Source organism: Lutzomyia longipalpis, chromosome 4, assembly GCF_024334085.1.
Source record: "Lutzomyia longipalpis isolate SR_M1_2022 chromosome 4, ASM2433408v1".
NCBI classification, from domain to species: Eukaryota; Metazoa; Arthropoda; class Insecta; order Diptera; family Psychodidae; genus Lutzomyia; species Lutzomyia longipalpis.
In genome coordinates this window covers 10,023,610-10,041,850 of record NC_074710.1, presented here as the reverse complement: position 1 = coordinate 10,041,850, position 18,241 = coordinate 10,023,610, and the positions used below count along the sequence as shown (strand labels likewise).

The following is an 18,241-nucleotide window of genomic DNA, read 5'->3' as shown; positions in this document are numbered from 1 at the left end:
CCATTGATTCCTCATAGTTCCGGGAATGATCCTCTCAGTTTGATTTGCGATGATGCCTTAACAGCCTCGTGGAACAATGAAGGACTCCCAAATGATAGGATGTCAACGGAAAATGCCGCCATTTTGACAAATTCAACAAGATGGCCCCTCATGATTGATCCACAATTGTAAGTAAAAATTTTTAACATACGAACAAATTATTTAGCCAATGTGTAGTGTTCATGTGGGCCAATAAATATTCAATCTGATTGATCAAAAATTAATTAATAATTTGTAACTCAATTGAGTCAGTCAATCGATTGATCTAGAATTGATCGACCTAAGTTGAATTATGATTGCTCAATAATTGGACAACTGTTGATCAAATATTGTTCTTAATTTTTTTTTATCAATCACTAGGTCAATTTATGCTCAACAAGGGATATTTTTAACGAATAATGCGAAGATGCAAAGATTTTCATACGGATAATCACCCAATTTGTCACCCCTAATCCATTGGAAAAATGGAAAATTTTTGATTTTTCCCTTAAATTTTGTTTTTTATTTTTTTTTTTTGGTCAAAAACAGTTTTTCGCGTTTTCTGGCTCTTCTGTTGGTTTTAGAGCAAGAAATACAAATTTTTTGATTTTTCTTTCGTATTTTTGGCGAATCTTATCGAATAATACGAGTGTTTGACGAAAATCTGAAGATCAGAAGATTTTTATTCAAATAAACTCCCCTTGATGCTCAATTAGATCAATCAAGATTGAGTCAATTGTTCTTCAATTTTTTTGACCAATCAATCATTTGCCTATCAATCATATTGATCTATAATTGCTACGCTATACAGACCTACATTGACTCAATATTGAGCTCAATATAATTGATCAATTGTTGGCTAAATTTGTTTATTGGGTATATAATCTCTAACGCAGGACGGCATAAAGTGTTAATGGAAACCTTAAGTGTAATAAATTGTCATAAAACATTTTTTTTGACATTACCCGACTGACACGGAGCGTAGAAAACTAAATTATTTCTTCTTTTAAAATTCAATTAAAGAAATACAGCCATTTCTTTGTTTCTAAGTGATCCTTAAATAATTTTCAACACTTGAGAGGTTTCCTAACGTATTTTGAATAGGTTTTTAATTTAAAAAAATAAATTATATTTTTGTTTTTCAAAGGAGTTTTTTCTTCAATTTAGTAGTTCTAAAAGCTCTCAGAATTTTTATTCCCTCCATCATTATTGTGTATGACAAATAGACCGGCCGGGTTTGGGTTTTTTTTACACCAAAGGGATTTAATTACACTTCGGTGTAAAAAATGTATTTTCAATTTTTTTTCAGACAAGGAATAAAATGGATAAAGCAGAAATATGCAAAGAATTTAATTGTGCTGCGATTGACGCAGAAAGGGTATTTGGATGTAATTGAGAAGGCTCTAACCACCGGAAGTGTCCTTCTCATTGAGAATATTGAGGAATCAATTGACGCGGTGCTGGATCCACTAATTGGTCGTGCTCTCATACGGAAGGGGAAATTCATAAAGATTGGGGACAAGGAGATTGACTACCATCCGGACTTCCGGTTGATTTTGCAGACAAAACTCGCAAATCCGCACTATAAGCCCGAGATGCAGGCACAAACGACTCTTATTAATTTTACCGTGACGCGTGATGGGTTGGAGGAGCAACTCCTTGCGGGTGTGGTGAAGATTGAACGTCCGGATTTGGAGAAGCAAAAGGCGGATTTGACGATGCAGCAGAATTCCTTTAAGATTTCCCTGAAGCACCTGGAGGATGATCTACTGAGGAGGCTGGCTAATGCTGGGGATAATGTGCTGGAGGATCCAACGCTTGTCTTCAATTTGGAGAAGACAAAGAAGACTGCTGCTGATATTGAGTGCAAGGTCATTGAGGCAAGGATAACGTCTTCGCAGATTGATGTAGCACGTGAGAATTATCGTTCTGTGGCTGAGAGAGCTTCCATTCTCTACTTCATCCTCAATGACCTGTTCAAGATTAATCCAATTTATCAATTTAGCTTGAAAGCCTTTGTTGTTGTCTTCCACAAGGCCATCGTCAATGCTCCGCGTACGGAGAAGATTACGCAGAGAGTGGCAAATCTCATTGACTCAATTACATTTGCGGTGTTTCAGTACACCTGTCGTGGGCTGTTTGAGCGCGATAAACTCATCTTTATGGCACAAATGGTCATTCAGATTCTTCTTTATGCGAATGAAATTAAGTCCATTCAGTTGGATTTTCTCCTGCGCTATCCCTACATCCCCAATACAATTTCCCCATTTGATTTTCTCTCCAATACTTCGTGGGGTGGGATCAAGGCTCTGTCGCTGCTGGAGGATTTTCATGGGCTTGACAAGGATATTGAGAGTTCAGCAAAGCGCTGGAGGAAGTTTATTGAGGCGGAAACGCCCGAAAGGGAAAAATTGCCAGGAGAGTGGAAGGTGAGGCGATCCATTCAGAGACTCTGTATTATGAGAGCCCTCCGTCCGGATAGGATGACGTATGCTGTGAAGGTTTTCATTGAGGAGAAACTAGGACCGCAGTATGTGGAGGCAAAAATTGTGGATTTTGCTGCATCCTTTGAGGAAGCAAACTCCACAACGCCCATCTTCTTTATCCTCTCACCGGGTGTTGATCCCCTTGTGGATGTTGAGAAGCTGGGCAGGAAGTTGGGTTTTAGCCTTGAGAGTGGGAACTTCTACAATGTTTCCCTTGGGCAGGGGCAGGAGATTGTTGCAGAGGGTGCCATTGAGGCGGCATCGAAGAATGGAGATTGGGTTATCCTGCAGAATATTCATTTGGTCTCCAAGTGGTTGTCGACGCTGGAGAAGAAGGTGGAAGCAACGTGTGAGGTGGCTCATGAGGATTATCGGCTGTTCTTGAGTGCTGAACCAGCACCATCAGCTGAGTATCACTGCATCCCGCAGAGTCTCCTTGAATCATCCATTAAGATCACAAATGAACCCCCAACAGGGATGAAGGCAAACCTCCATCAGGCATTGAATAACTTCAATCAGGACACACTGGAGATGTGCACGAAGGAGCCGGATTTCAAGGCTATTCTCTTCTCTTTGTGCTACTTTCACGCCGTTGTGGCGGAAAGGAGGAAATTCGGGCCACAGGGATGGAACAAAGTCTACCCATTCAATGTGGGTGATCTCACAATCAGTGTTTACGTCCTGTACAATTATCTGGAGGCCAATAGCCGGGTACCATGGGAGGATTTGCGCTACCTATTTGGGGAAATTATGTACGGTGGCCACATAACTGACGACTGGGATCGACGTCTCTGCAAAACCTACTTGGAGGAGTATCTACAGCCAGATCTCGTCGATGGGGAACTCAATCTCTCTCCGGGCTTTCAAGTACCCCCCAACACGGACTACAATGGCTACCACACCTACATTGATGACAATCTCCCCCCAGAATCACCTCATCTCTATGGGTTGAATCCCAATGCAGAGATTGGGTTCCTCACGAGTGTCTCTGAGCATCTCTTCCGGACCGTTTTGGAGCTTCAGCCGCGGGAATCAGCCTCCAATGCCGGAGCCCCAATACTCAAAGAAGATGCCGTTCGGATGATAATTGAAGATCTAACGGACAAAGTTCCCGATGAGTTCAATATTGCCGAAATGATGGTACGCGTTGAGGAAAGGACCCCATTCATTGTGGTGGCTTTCCAAGAGTGCGAACGTATGAATATCCTTATGCGCGAAATTCGTCGAAGTCTCCGGGAATTGCACTTGGGACTCAAGGGGGAGCTCACCGTAACGGCAGAGATGGAAGTCCTGCAAGAGGATCTTTTCTACGATCGCATCCCAGACTATTGGGAACGATTGGCCTATCCCAGTTGCTTAGGGCTTCAGGGATGGCTGGCGGATCTTATGTTGCGCTTTAAGGAACTCGAGCAGTGGTCGTCGGACTTTGTTCTACCATCATCCGTCTGGTTGGGGGGTTTCTTCAATCCCCAGAGCTTTCTAACGGCCATAATGCAACAGACAGCAAGACGCAATGAATTGCCACTAGATAGGATGTGCCTAACTTGCGAGGTTACGCAGAAATTCAGGGAAGATTTTACGTAAGTTCGGATAATAATTTTTTAGCAACTGAACATTTTGAATACACTTTTCTTCCCGGAACGGTTTAATGTGCTTACCGGAAAGTGTCATAAGTACCTAGAAGTTGTGCAGAATAACTGCTCATTGCGTCAGGAAGTTTCTAAGGGATCTGAGGAACTTTTTTTTCAACACTCGGCTGATCTTTAATTTCATTTTTTGACAAAATCTGTCCATTTGGGAAGTCCCCTTTGCAAATACGTGAAGCATTTTTTTAGATTCCGATTTTGACACAAAGATGAAATAAAAGATCAACCGGGTGTTGAAAATGAAGTTCCTTAGATCCCTTAGAAACTTCCTGACGCAATGAGCAGTTATTCTGCACAACTTCTAGGTACTTATGACACTTTCCGGTAAGCACATTATAGACATTATACAGTTCCGCGAAGAAAAGTGTACAAACTTCAAGCTATTTAATTAGCTGTGATTCTTGTTTTAGCTTGGTTTTTTCAGACACAGCTTTTGTGTACCGAGCAAAATCGAAAGTCGTCAGATCGGGCTCAAACTTGGGATGAGCACGAATTAGGGTCCCCACATTCCAAAAAACGTATGCGCCAAAAAATTTTTTCCGGCCGGCCGTCCGTCCGTCCGTCCGGAACCTTTTGCTAAATTACAAGAGAACGGTAATAGATAGAGACTTGCGGTCAACGGCAAAGTTTAAATATCGACCGGAAGACATCCGATTATGAGGTCAAATCCACCCCCCCACCCCTCCGTCCGCCATTTTGAATAACCTCAAAATTTTGATTTCGCTATATCTCAGCCCCTATTATAGCTAAAAATCTGAAATTCTGATATGTTGTAGGGGCAATCAAGACCTTTCCAACGATGCCTTATTTTCGAAAATCGGTCAAGCCGTTTAGTCAATATGGCTGCCGCAATTTTTCATCGAAAATCGACCATAACTCGAAAACGGCTTGACCGATTTTGATCAACCCGGGGTCAAATGAAAGATCTCAACAAACCCTACAATTCTCTAGAACATCCGAAGTTTCAAAAGTGACCGCTAGGGGGCCAAAAATCAAAAACAAAATTTTCGATGAATTTTCGATGAATATCTCGAAAACGACGACATAATTTTTTTTTATTTTTTGATATGTTGTAGCTGACCATATTATCTAGCTTCATGCCAAAAATGAAGAAAATCTATGGATCCGTTCTCGAGATATAGCCTTCCAAAGTTGGCATGTCATATCTCGGGTTCTACATGTCCGATCTTGATCAACTCAAGCGCAAATGAAAGGTTTCGAGAAACCCTACAAATGTCTAGAACATTGCAACTTCGAGAAATGACCGCAAGAGTTGCTAAAGTCAAAAACAAAGTTTTCGAAAATTTCGAACTCGAATTTTTCGAAAATGGCGTCATAATTTTTTTTCATTTTTCGATATGTTATAGCTGACTTCAAGACCTTTCAAACAAAAAAAAATTTATGAAAATCTATGGATCCGTTCTCGAGATATGGCCTTCTAAAGATTTCTTAGAGTATGACTTTTCAACTTTTCCCGACTTTGCGCGTATTTAAATTAATTCGCGTTCTAGTTTGCTCTCACAAAATTGGTAGACTGAAAGAAACACAGCTCCCGTAAGCTTGGTCAGCTTACCAGTACATTTTTAATGATTTTTAAACTTGAATAAAATGGTAATTTTATAAATCAAGGGCTCCCCCAAAGGAGGGCGCCTACATAAATGGTCTCTTTATGGATGGTGCACGATGGGATATGGAGGAGAATGCAATGGTTCCGGCTCGTCTTAAGGAACTCTCAAGCATGATGCCTGTTATCTTCATCAGGGCCACCACGCAGGATAAGCACGACATTAGGAATTTATACGAATGTCCAGTTTACAAAACCCGTGCACGTGGGGCAACGTACGTGTGGACATTCAACCTACGAACCCTCGAGAGATCATCCAAATGGATTCTCGGGGGTGTTTGCTTACTTTTGCAAACTTAATTCAACTTTCGCCGCCATGTTTAACAATAGTTTCTAACCTAAAAAAGCCATAATCAAATAAAATTACAAAATGACAGTTACAGCGCAAAATTTGAAAAAGTTTGTTAGGTTAGGGTATGGTAATGGCTTAAAAGGCGAAAAAGTAAAGCAAAAACTCACCTGCTTTGCGAGCTCGTAGAGAGCAAATGACATTGTTGCTGAAGACGTCTCGAAGCCAGCTGTGAAGAAGACCCCAGCCTGTGCTACAAGAACATCCCCTTCAAACTTTATCCTATCTTCCTTATCGCGCTTTGCATTCTTCAACCCAATGAGGATATCAATGAGATCATTGCGTGTGTAGCCTGACTTCTCACGTTCCTCCATTACGTGATTCATCGTGGAACGCAGAAAGTTCGTTGTTTCATTGGAGAACAACTTAAAGCGAAAGAATGGAACCAATTCAGGAAGGAAAAAGAAGCTGTTAACTTCCGTTGAGCGCCTTAAGTTGAAATCAAACACTTTGCGTCCATTTCTGCGAAAAGCGGAATTTGGATCAGTCATACTGTGTGCCTCAATGCCATAGGCACAGCTTGCAATGACGTCCGTTGTGAAGAGTGCACAGAATTCCTTCATTTCCGTCACGAAGGAATTTGTCGGGGACTTTTCGGCTTCACGCGCAAGGAATTTATCCAAATCCGCTGCAGCGTCCATCATGAGATTGAAGAAGTGACGCATCTTACCGGACGTGAAGACAGGTGAGAGTTTTGATCGCATTTCCTTCCATTCTGGGTTTCTCATCATGAATAAATTGTTGCTTCCGAGTGCATCAGAGTGTGGGTCTGATGATACGTGCCTAAAATATTTAATAAATACGGCAAAAGGTAAACTTAACCTAAAAAACTTTCAATTTTGTGCATAATTTTACAAATTTAATTTTTTTTGTAGGTTAGGAATTGTTAATTGTGCGAATTAAAGAGCGATTTTAGCTAGAAAATAAAATATTGTCTTTTGAAATACTTTTAAGGGTTATTTAGGTGCCAGATTTTCTTCATTTGCTTTAATATCTCATCAGATTTGAACAATTTAAAAGATTTTACCACAAAATGGCGGAAAAACGAAGATTTTCTACGCATACCTGTCGGAGAAATTGCTGAAATCCTTAATGAGGACCTTCTTAATCATTTCGGGATCTTTAATGAGTAAAGATGGTTTATGGAAGCAATGAATACCAACAATTGGTTCATCTTTTGTCTTCACATCATTGTACAAATCATCAAAAACCGTTATGACGGATTTTTTAAATGTAGCAACTTCCCAAAAATTTCCCAAAAGTGGAATTGATGAAATAAATGGGATTCCATATTTTTTCCAATATTTCCCGGTGCGATTAATCACAACGAATAACCACGCGGTAAACGCAAGAATCGCAAGAAAGAGAAGCATTTTCACCTCTAACTTTTCTATACTTGAACTATATTCACAAAAATGGTTTGATTTTCGCGACGAATGGAGGTAAACTGAGGCAATCTCTTCGGAGCTAATTTGAGTACTTCTTGAAAAGCTTTTGAGATAAAATTGGTTCTAATGGAAAAATTGAAAGTCGCTGTGAGTTTGCAATTTTCAATCCCTAAACAAATTTATTAAATTGCATAGAAGTGGAATTCCGTGTTTGATAACATATTTTTATATGAAACCATGAATTTATTTTTTTTCGGCGTTTTAAAATATTGTTTTTAGTTGGACGGTAAGTGCGTAGAGTTCACAAAAGTAGAAATGTGATTATCTGTATAATGTTGTGTGGTATTTCACGTGAGGAATGTTTGTGAGTTGAAAAATTGTTGTATTTTGAGGAGAATTTTTTTAAATGAATTTTTCATTTAGTCATTAAGTCTTTAATATTCTGACTTCTATTTTGATATTTTTGTTTCTGTACAAGAATTTATTCGTTTGGTATTTTTTATTGATGGATTTTCGTATAGCATCAAAATGAATAAACTCCTTTTTTATAAAAATTGTTTTCAATTTTGATAACAATTGTTATTCAAAAATTTTTTAATTTCTTAAATCTCCAAAAATATTTTTTAATCTCATTGAATAAATTAAGATTCTTCGGAAGTTAAATATAAAGGAGTTTATTCGTTTTGATATTGAAAAACCTCTAAATCGAAAAAAATTCGGTTTTGTTAAAAACATTAGAAACGTTCTAATTGCCTTTTAACCTAGATTTACAAAATTGTAAAAGAAGAGTTTCAGAAATTCTAATGCAAGTTTTCGAGAATTTTTGTTGGTTTTGTCTTTTTTGGGCAATTTTTGAAGTCAAACTATATTAATTTGACTGTCTGTCGACCGACTTTATAGATTTTTCTTTCAGAGAAATTCCTTTCTTTTGGTCGAATGAGCTTTTATTGACTTCCTATAAATCCTGGACTTGGTTAAAAATAAATAAATAAGTAAGAAATTCCGCGCCTGTCTAAACCTTCTAGCTGTTTCATTAAATTTTGGTAGGTACTGTATTCTAGTGGTTCTAGTAGTGGAGTGTGTCTTCTCTTTTTAGTTTCTTGTACTCACAGAAAAATGAGGTTGAAATATTCGAGTTTATGGACGAATTTATGACTCGTTTTGATAAAATTTATGCGTAATATGTTGGTGTGAGTGGAAAATTTTATCAATAGTAGGGGAAAGTGGGCCAATTCCGACCTCCAAAGGTCCGCGCAGAATGAGAAAAAATGGTTTTATATAAAAAGCAATATTCTTAAATTTGATATCATTTTAAAGTCCATTTTATGCAGTTTTTACTCCCATAATTTACTATATTAAAAGTTTTATCGGTTTTAAGTAATAGCGGATTGAAAAAAGGTCAAAGGAGGTCGAAATTGGGCCACGTTCTCCTATGTATTATTTGTGCAGTGGGAATTCGTAGAATATATGCTGAGTTTGTATTAAATTCAATTCGGATTTTTTTGCCGATATTTAGTTCCTGATATACAGAGCCTTTCTACAGAGCCTTTTTTTAATATTTTTTTTTCATAAATTTTATCTTTAATTAATTGATTAAAAAACTAATTTATAATTTTAGTGTGATCGACTGTGAGTTGTCAAACTAATTTTTGTTGCTCAAATAATAAAATTCTTAGCATTCATTAACTTCGTAATTAAGGCTTTACCTGAATAGTTTTTAGAAGGGCTGAGGGCTGTACCCCGGGACTCAACTGTACACACATACATAGAAGTTTTTCACGTGAGTGGTGGTTAAGCTTCTTAGTAGTGTGCGTTGGAGAAAATATATAAACTTCCTTTCAATTTCTCAATGCTTCCAAAGAGGGGTGTGTTTGGAGGAGAATTCATTTTCCACACGAGGGTAGATGAAGGTCATTCTATTGAGTATTACAACGACAAAGAGAAGTTGAAACGATGTAGATTTCCCCAAAAATATATAGCAAACAAAACTTCCTTCCGCTTGAGGATTGTGAGTTAAAAGACATAAATTTTCACTTTTGAGTCACTTTATTTATTATAAAAAATCTCTTTATTGATTTTTTTTGTTTTATTATTTTTTTCTTTTTGTCAGCATTTTGTGTTTTTTTTTGTCAATTTATCTCATCTTAGTACATATATAAAAAAATCTATAATTATAAATAATTCGTTCGATTCATAGAAACTTGTATGTTTATTTTTTCTTTAATTCTCTTGCTTTTTCTTGTTTTCTTTTTTTTCAAATTAATTGAGGAATTTTACAATGAAAAAAAATCTTTATATTTTTGAAAAGTTTTAAAAAGGACAATATAATGCAATAAAAGGGTTTTACGTAAGACAAAGTGAATCATTTTTTTTTGGAAGGGAGGATAAAATAGAATTGGGTTTCTTACTCCCTTTTCTACTTCTCCTTTTTCCACATTCAAAATCATAATATTTTCTTTCATAATTTTTTTTTGTAAAATATTTTGAAATTGTAATGTATACATAATATTAAAAATCACAATATGTTAGACTTGATCAAACACGTAATATATATTTTTCTCATCTTTTTCTTATGATTAAAATTTATTTTCTTTTTATAAAAAAAAATTGAAAAGAAAGATTCGGTATACTGATTCAAATTTTTCTTTTTGCAAATAAACTGTTTTGTTTTATGTATTTTTTTTTTAATTGTGTGTGTTGAAAGAACAATTTCAATGCTGAGAAGGAAAGTTTCCTTACGGCTTGTTTTCTTTGACTACTTTTTTTTTTAATAAATATTTCTATGTATTTTTTGACATCCATTTATTTATGTGATACATGCAATAAGGGGGTAATTATTGAGTGATTTCATATTCATTTTCCAATATTTTTTTTCATCCATTTAATAATGTGTCTATGAATGGTTTATTTTTCTTTTCAAAAATTCTTTCTTTACCACAATTCTGGTCTGGCAAATAGTTTTTTCTTCTTCTTTTTTTTAATGGAAATTCCTATCGGTGGCTCTTTCGCGTGATTTTCCAACACTCTTCTCTCTCTGAAAACCTTTCCTTCTTGATATTTTCACGTCCATTGTTATCCTTTGAATCAATATCCCTTAAATATTTATCACGAGATATACTATCACTTTTTTATTTTTCTTTTTTTCTTTTTTTTATATTCTCACAATTATATTTGTTTTGTCATTAAATACATTTTTTTTCTTTTATTTCTATATATTCTAGAAAAATTACAATGAATAATAAAAAAAATCTGTGTTAGGGAGAAATTTGGTTTTGGGCCTTTTTCTGGTTATTGCAGTGCATTTTTTTTAAATAAATTTAATTTTTATAAAAGTAAAAAATATAAAAGAAAATCTTCACGAGATCGAGAAGAAGTTTTTGCAGATGAAACTTGAATAGCTGATTTATTTTTCTTTTAAGCAAAATGGCATTCGCGATAGAAATTAAAGAAATACTGATGTATTATTTTTTTCATTTTTATTTTTATCAAGAAAATTTCAGTTTTGATTTCCTTTTGTATGATAAAAAAAATCATTTGATTTTTTTTTGTATTCTGAGCTGCATTGATGTCTTGAATAAGATATCCCAAGCCTTTGTGACTTGGGATATTTTTCTGAAAGACAGAAGCTTGGGATATTTTGCAAATAGGTTCCATTTTGAATAAATATCTCTTTCTTTAAGAAAAAAGAACTTTGAATTAGAGATATTTTATCGGTATAAATCTCAATTTTTGATCGATAATGCAATTTTCTGAGTCAGAAGAATTTGGAAATTGAATAAAAAAAATTGTCTGTGAAAGTTAAAAAGGCAAATGGATGATAAGGAAATCAACAACTGATTTTGATCACGATTTGCTTCCTACATTCTATTAATACATACTTGTATCATCTTAAAAATATATGTATATCAAATACATTATCAATAAAATCATCAATATCAAAGTTAATACAAGTGCGGCTTGTATTAAAATTGACTTTTCTGCTTTTGGCATAGCACAATGGCAATGCCAAAGAGGCAGATGTTGTACTTGAAAAAAGTGTATTCATTTTTGTTGTTTGTTTTTTTTTTCTTTTTGTTTTCAAAAAAAGAAACTTTTCTGCAAATTTCTTCTCTGTAAATTCCTCTCCGACATTTTTTTCTTGCAAAAAAAATTCCCTCATGATGGCCATTTTGGACGCCATGGGAAACCGTTCAATTGTAAAAAATCTAAGGACTCTACAAACACAAACGTCAAACTCCATCTTTCTTTTTGTAGTAGTAATAGTAATTCATTTTGAGAATATTACACACATTCATACACTTAATATCCTGTCTAACTCTTCATCTTTTACTTCTTCTTGTTAATTCCACTTTTTGTTTTTTGTTTTTGTTTAATACTAAGTTTTATATCATGTTTTTTATCATATAAAATCACTTACACATCTACTTCTTTTTTTATTAATCACATGGTGGGATAACTCGTATTGTGATCAGGAATTAAATAAATAACAAATTTTATTCTCATTTCTTCCACATTCACCTGCCTCAAATTTGAGGCAGAACTTATTACAAAAAAAAATTAATGATTAGCATTACTTCAGAAGTGAGGTTATGATCACTGAAGGGGCGGGGTTTATGATAAAAAAAGTGATTTTTTCTTGGGGGGAAAAGGGGATGATTTTGATGACCAGATAGGACTTCACGTTGTAGGATATATTCTCTGTATATATCCCACGGATGAAAATGCACATAGGAAGCCCTCTTGTGGGGCACTTAAAAATTAAAATCGATTTGATTTTTAAAATGATTTTTGTTTTCCAAAATCGCGCACATTTTTTTTCACTTCATCAACAGTTAGAAATATTTGAACTTTAATTGGATCACATTTAATTTCTAATTCATTAGATTTTTTTTCTCTTTTTTTTTCATCTTATCCAGCAAACTCTTTCAAAATAACACGTCATTGGAGGAGATTTCTAGAGTTTATTTTTTTTATGAAAAAAAAAAAATGAAGAATTTCTTCTGATATTGCAAAAAGGTTTTTTTCTTCTTCATTGAATAGCCTCTAAAAGAATTTTTTTGCATGTTTTTGAACTCTAGCCAAATATTTGTTTTTGCTCTCTAAAGTGCTTTTTGGTGGGGAGGGGATAGGGTGCAGCTGCTGACAGAGTATTTGACATTGATGTGACATATTTGACAAATATTTGAAAATTTGAATTTGCAACGTGTTTTGAACGTCTTGTCAAATATTTCGATATTTTTTGTTTTTCAAAATGGCGATCAAATCATTCGAGTTTGGGAGATCTTTGAAAATCTTTACTATTTACTTTTGTGCCTTTTTTGATAGTTTTTTTTTTTACAAAATATCCAACTAAAATGGATTACAGTCCATTTTGCTAAATATTTTGTTTTAAAATGTCTTTTTGCCACGTTTTTGGCAGATAGTCAGCGTCATAGCGGGTAAATAGCTAAGTTTCTTTTGCAGTTTGGACGCCATTTTGAATTTTTCTTATTTTATAATATCGAATAGTACAGCGAAATGCTCACGTCAGCAGTGCAATCTTAATTTAAAAAAAACCTTACGTATTAAAGTCACACAGGGGCGGTTTTTTAAGGGAGTGGAAAGAAAAATTAAATCGCATTTACAACACAAAATGTATCAATAAACTGAGATGTAAAGTCTCTCTCGTACCCCGATCACAATGTTTAATTCTTTTCATATCTATTAGATTCTCAGCAATATTTTTTTTCGAGCATATTCTGTGTACGTAATAACGCATCTACAAAATGTTATTACATCAAGTTTTTTTTTAAATACACCTATATGTTTCTATATTGTGAGTTGCAATAGTTATGTTCTCCTTTCACGTCATTGAAAACAATTTTTTTTTCACCGCGCTACAATTAGAAAATACCACGATGATTGTGTGCACAGAACAATGAGGGTGTTTGAGAAAAAAAAGAGGTGTTCAGGAGTGATGTTCCATTATTAATTGTAAGCAATGGGATCATTAAAATAGTTTTAAGAATGGAGGTGGATCATCTATTTCACTTTACATGATGAACTCAATGCTGCACAATCATCACAGAGGTCGTATGACCCCTTTGTTTTTTTTTTTCAGGAAGCTAAGGGTGGATTTTTGTTAAGCTACATACCAAAAATCGGTTAGATTGGAAATGTTTTTGTTTTGCTCTGTAATAGTTTGACAAAAATCCATTCTTTGCATGGAAAAAAATGTTCTTTGACCAAAAAAAAAATTGTTTTCAACATAATCCCAATCTTAAAAAAAAACGAATACCTCTCAGAAGTATTTTATCATTTTACAAAAAAAAATGCGACTTGGACGCCTCTTTAAGAAAGCAATTATATATTAAAAAAATGAATTATCAAAAGAACTTACAAATTTTAGAGGGTATTACATTGAGGTTTGTTCTCAAACCATTTTATCTTCTTCTTTTTTTCTGGATAATATAAATAATATCGTGTTCTACGAATATATGAATATCTCCTATCGTTCTCTTGCACAAAATAAGATCATATTTCTTGTATATTTTTAATGTATTTCTTTTTTTTTAATATATATATCTTAATATATTATTACGATAGGTTCCATATGCATGCAAAATTCTCACAAAAAATTTGTTTTTTTTTCTCATTTATGTTATGTAAATTCTCCCATCTCTCATTAATGTGTGTGTATGTTTCCTTCCACTTGACAAAAAATCCTTTCTTGGATCCAAAATCAACTCCAAAAAAGATACGTTTATTTTTGGAGGGATCCATTTGGTGCTACTATCAATGCACCTCTTAAACAGCACGATAAAATTCACAATGATGGCGTTTTCTCCATTTGAAAAACTTATCCCCAAAAATTTGTTATGATGATAAGTGAATAATTAACGACAAATGATGTGTTCTTACTCACTGAAGGAACGATACAATTTGTTCTTTGTTAAATTGAAATCCGGACTTATCATTATTGTACTACCACGAGCCAAATTCCTGCAAAGAAAGAGAATTTTTTGTTATTTTTCAATTCATTTCTTTTCTTTTCATTACAAACAAAAAATTATAGGTTATGCGAGAAAAAGACGCCATTTTGAAACTTACTTTAAAAATTGTGGCAATATTGATGTCCAACCACTCCTATCGTGCTTGAGTGTTAAGTAAAGCTCAAAAGTTGATACTGTGCTAGGATCGGCCTTTAGGGTTGCAATCCGCCTATAAGAAAAGAAAGAAAAAATTATTGGCTGAACTATTAAATTTTTAAAAATTAGGGGCATTAATTTTTCTTTTTTTATCATTAGATTTTCTTTTAAATCAGGGCCAGGTAGGGAATTCACCTTGAATTGCTAGGCTCCTCCTCGAATTCAATGTAAATTGTACAGCCACGGATACCGCATGGTTCCTTCTCAGACATGCTAAGCATCTCAGATGCTACACGTCGCAAAAGGTCAGCTGGTAGGAGGACTTCAGTGCAGGCCAGATGCTGGCTTTTGGCCGATTTTAGTTCATTCTGTAGGCGCAATGAAAGTGCCTGTAGGGCATCCTCATGCTGTTCCTGTGACTGTTGATGGCTTGCAGTGGGTGGTTGCAATGGTATGGTCCAGTCTGAGAACAGTTACAACCATTTTGTTTAGTTATGGGGCTAGGTGTTTTAGGTTAGATTTGCTTAAATTAGGTTAGGTTCGATGAAGCAGAATTGATTAGATTCTATCGGTTGGATTCTGTTGATTAGGGTTGGCTAGTTTCGATTGGTAAGGATTTGTAGGTTAGGTTTGGAAAGTTAGAATAGGATTTAATCGGTTCGATTGCTTAGGATTGTTGGCTAGAATCTCTAACTTGAGATCATTTGGTTAGGTTTCGCGCAGTAATGATCGGCTGGTTTCGGTTACCTAGGATGGATTCTTTAGAATCAATTGGCTAGAATTGCTTAGAATCAATTTGATCGTTTAAATTCTGATCGCTTGGTTCATTAGGCTGGTTCAATTAGATTTAGTTTTTCCCAGATAAAATTATTCATTGCGACAACTCGCTCCAATTTATTAAAAGATTTTCAAAATAAACTTATAATTTTGATTTCCAAAAAGAAAATACTCAAAAGTAAAATTTTCTGTTCGTGTAGAAAACCCCTTTTCCACCGATTGAATTAAAAAGCTTTGTATTAGTTTAGTTTTTCTTTTTTAGTACTAAACTGAAAGTCTACGATCTGGAACTGTTGCACGATGCTCAATCTGTGTCGGTCATTTGCATTTCGACAGTTACATCGTAATTAATTTAAATATTGGATGAATCCGGCGAAAGATCTCGAAAAGGTGCAATTACCCAAGTCTAAAATTATACATAATACTCCCTCAATGTATGTTGGAAGAACGAGAGATGTTGAAACTTACAGTAGCGTGTACTTTTAATTACTCCTGCCGATTTACCCGAATTTCCTTCTTTGCCAACAGAGCTCTTTTCTACTGGGGGGAAGCCCAAGGGCACAACACATAAGGGGTGAGCTTAATGGTAAATCATTGGAAATCTCTTTTCACCCAAAACTTCCCTTCGCATTTAACTTCCCTTCTCACAGAGGGTGGTTGGTTTTTTTTTTCCTATGTTGCTCTCATAGGCGAAAATTCTCGATGAGCGAGGTAGGAGAGCGCAATCGAGCGGCTCCTATATACATAAACCACCACATACATATCGCAACATTGGGGGAATCAGCTGAACAAAGAAATGTTTTATGCGCAAGCGTAGCAGTCCTATAGAGAGGCTTTTTGTACATTATATACAATTGAGAGGTATATAATGTAATATTCTAGGCTAGTTAGCATATATAGTTGTACATATTGTCTTTCATAGTGCCTCTCTATAAAAAATTGATCTCCATCTCACTCACACGACCATTTAGATGATTTTTTTTGGTGTGTGGTGGAAATTGGGAGAGGGGCTGAGGGGGAGGGGGAGGAAGAAAAAAAGTTCTGCTATTCTTATTCCATTGTTTTCTTCCTTTTTTTTCTCTTCTCAGATATACATAAGTTTAATCATATCTCGTACATAGATACTCACATACATTGAGCATAAGTGGATAAATATAGTTGCATTATTTACCAAAAATATATTTCTTTTATATTTTATGAAGGTTTTTTTTTTGTATAATTGGTTTTTTTATTGGATGAATTAAAAAAAAATTCTAATCAAATTTTGACACTTTTGTAATACATACAAACGCATACATAGGTGACGTGTAGTAGGGGCCGCGCGTAGTATGAAGAAAAATGCAAGAGTGTGTGCAAAGCACATCTGAGTAGTGCCGAGAAAGTTCGCCTTAGCAACAGAGGTACAATTTTTTTTATTTTACATTTGACCGAGAGAGGGAGAAAGAGAAGGCCCATCTGAATGGCTTTTGAATATGAACGGGAACGGTAGGAAATTATAGTTAAAGCTGATGTAATAAAAAAAATCGCTTTCACTATACAATTACTAATACATAGTTGGAGCTTTTTTTTTTGAACGAGGTCCAACAATATTGTAGAAATTTATTATTTGCGGCTCTTGGGGAGTGCATGTACCCAACAATTTGAATTAAATGCAAAAATCACAAGAGCAAGAAACCCAATCAAATCGATAGTGTTAGAGGAGTCAGGAGAAGGGCGTATAGGGAAAGGGCGAGCAAGGGTGGGAGTATAGCTACAATGGCTACAACATATCAAAAATTTTTTTAAACTCACCTTTGACATCCAATTTAGTTGGGCCGAACTCCCGTTGAAACATACTTTGTACTGACAACACCTCCATTTTCATTGGTCTCTTCAACAATATTGAAAAATCTTCCTTTTTTTTGATCCTTTACTCTCTTCTCTGCCTCCTTGCTCCCTTTGTTATCGTCTTTAGCACAGCAATTGACTTCCACAGATTTCTCGTTGCCTGAGTTTCCTTCTTCCACCAAAATTCTCCTTCTTAGATTTGTCTTGATTTTTCTTTTTCTCTTCTCTTCTTTTTTAATTCACCAAAAAAAGTCTTCTCCGTTCAAAAAGGCCTTCTTTTTTTTTCTTCTTTGGGAAAATCGCTCAGCAGAAACTTCTCTCTCCAGTGTGTACTATATGTAGTTAGATGATTTTCCTCAAATGGGCTTTTCTTTGCACACTTTCGTCAATTTTTCTTGCTTTCTCTTGCGGCAGATAGACTTTTTTCACAGCACTTTAAATATCACCTCGATATACTTTTACACATGTAATTAAAAATATAATTTAATAAAGTCATCTATGTAACTGTGATATTGGATGTTGATCTGCTCAACCGTTTTAAGGATTTTTTCTTTTTCTTTTTAATTTTTCTCCTTCGCGTGAAAACTCTCTCTTATAAGTGATCTGCCATTTTTGCCGATTTAATTTTGTATCTTGGAATACCGGCTTCTTACGAAAAAAAATTACACCTTCGATGAGGTCTTTTTTGAGTTTGAATGAGAAAAAAACGTAATGTCTATCGGTTTAACAACAACATAACAAGTAAGAACGCTCTGGATTGACTGACCCGGCCGGTGATTGTTGGCTGGGTTTTATAGCTTCGGCTCCGACTTCCCCACCACATCAACCCAGAATACGTGACTGATGTACACACATTCGGCATGCGCATACATAAAATCGTTTTCCTTCACTACTTAACACACATTAACACCGCTGTAGCACTGTTACATTATATACTGGAAAAAATCATTTACATACATCATGTATGGAGAGAGATATTGAGGCATATATACACACACA

At 35.1% G+C, this 18,241-nt stretch overlaps 3 protein-coding genes across 3 annotated transcripts in view; 1 reads left to right on the top strand and 2 right to left on the bottom strand.

Moving 5' to 3' along the window:
- LOC129796020 (dynein beta chain, ciliary-like) overlaps positions 1–7,052 on the top strand; it is a 47,292-nt gene extending 40,240 nt beyond the window's left edge. Inside the window, exons 12-14 of the mRNA XM_055837662.1 lie at positions 1–167; positions 1,328–4,084; positions 5,780–7,052. Coding sequence (XP_055693637.1) covers positions 1–167; positions 1,328–4,084; positions 5,780–6,074 — 3,219 coding nt within the window. The 3' untranslated portion in view covers positions 6,075–7,052. The remainder of the gene's footprint in view (positions 168–1,327; positions 4,085–5,779) is intronic.
- Positions 1–7,598, bottom strand: part of LOC129796129 (cytochrome P450 6g1-like) — a 34,926-nt gene extending 27,328 nt beyond the window's left edge. The window contains exons 1-2 of the mRNA XM_055837882.1: positions 7,189–7,598; positions 6,234–6,906 (exon numbers count right to left, since the gene is read on the bottom strand). Of these exons, the coding sequence (XP_055693857.1) occupies positions 6,234–6,906; positions 7,189–7,496 (981 nt within the window). The 5' untranslated portion in view covers positions 7,497–7,598. The remainder of the gene's footprint in view (positions 1–6,233; positions 6,907–7,188) is intronic.
- A 1,940-nt stretch (positions 7,599–9,538) lies between these two features.
- On the bottom strand, positions 9,539–18,022 carry LOC129796249 (protein charybde-like). The gene is made up of 4 exons (XM_055838036.1): positions 17,207–18,022; positions 14,834–15,101; positions 14,601–14,711; positions 9,539–14,492 (listed from the first exon to the last, which is right to left on the bottom strand). Exons 1-4 carry the CDS (start codon positions 17,277–17,279, stop codon positions 14,408–14,410), a joined length of 537 nt encoding a protein of 178 aa, XP_055694011.1. The 5' UTR covers positions 17,280–18,022; the 3' UTR covers positions 9,539–14,407.
- Positions 18,023–18,241: the final 219 nt, after the last annotated feature.

What these genes read in the sequence shown, in the direction of transcription:
- LOC129796249 (XM_055838036.1), bottom strand. Translation starts at nt 17,279, where the DNA reads ATGAAAATGGAGGTGTTGTCAGTACAAAGTATGTTTCAACGGGAGTTC. An exon ending in GAGGAGCCTAGCAATTCAAG is followed by an intron (nt 14,712 to 14,833) that starts GTGAATTCCCTA and finishes CTTTTCTTATAG; the next exon opens with GCGGATTGCAACCCTAAAGG. An exon ending in ATATTGCCACAATTTTTAAA is followed by an intron (nt 14,493 to 14,600) that starts GTAAGTTTCAAA and finishes CTTTCTTTGCAG; the next exon opens with GAATTTGGCTCGTGGTAGTA.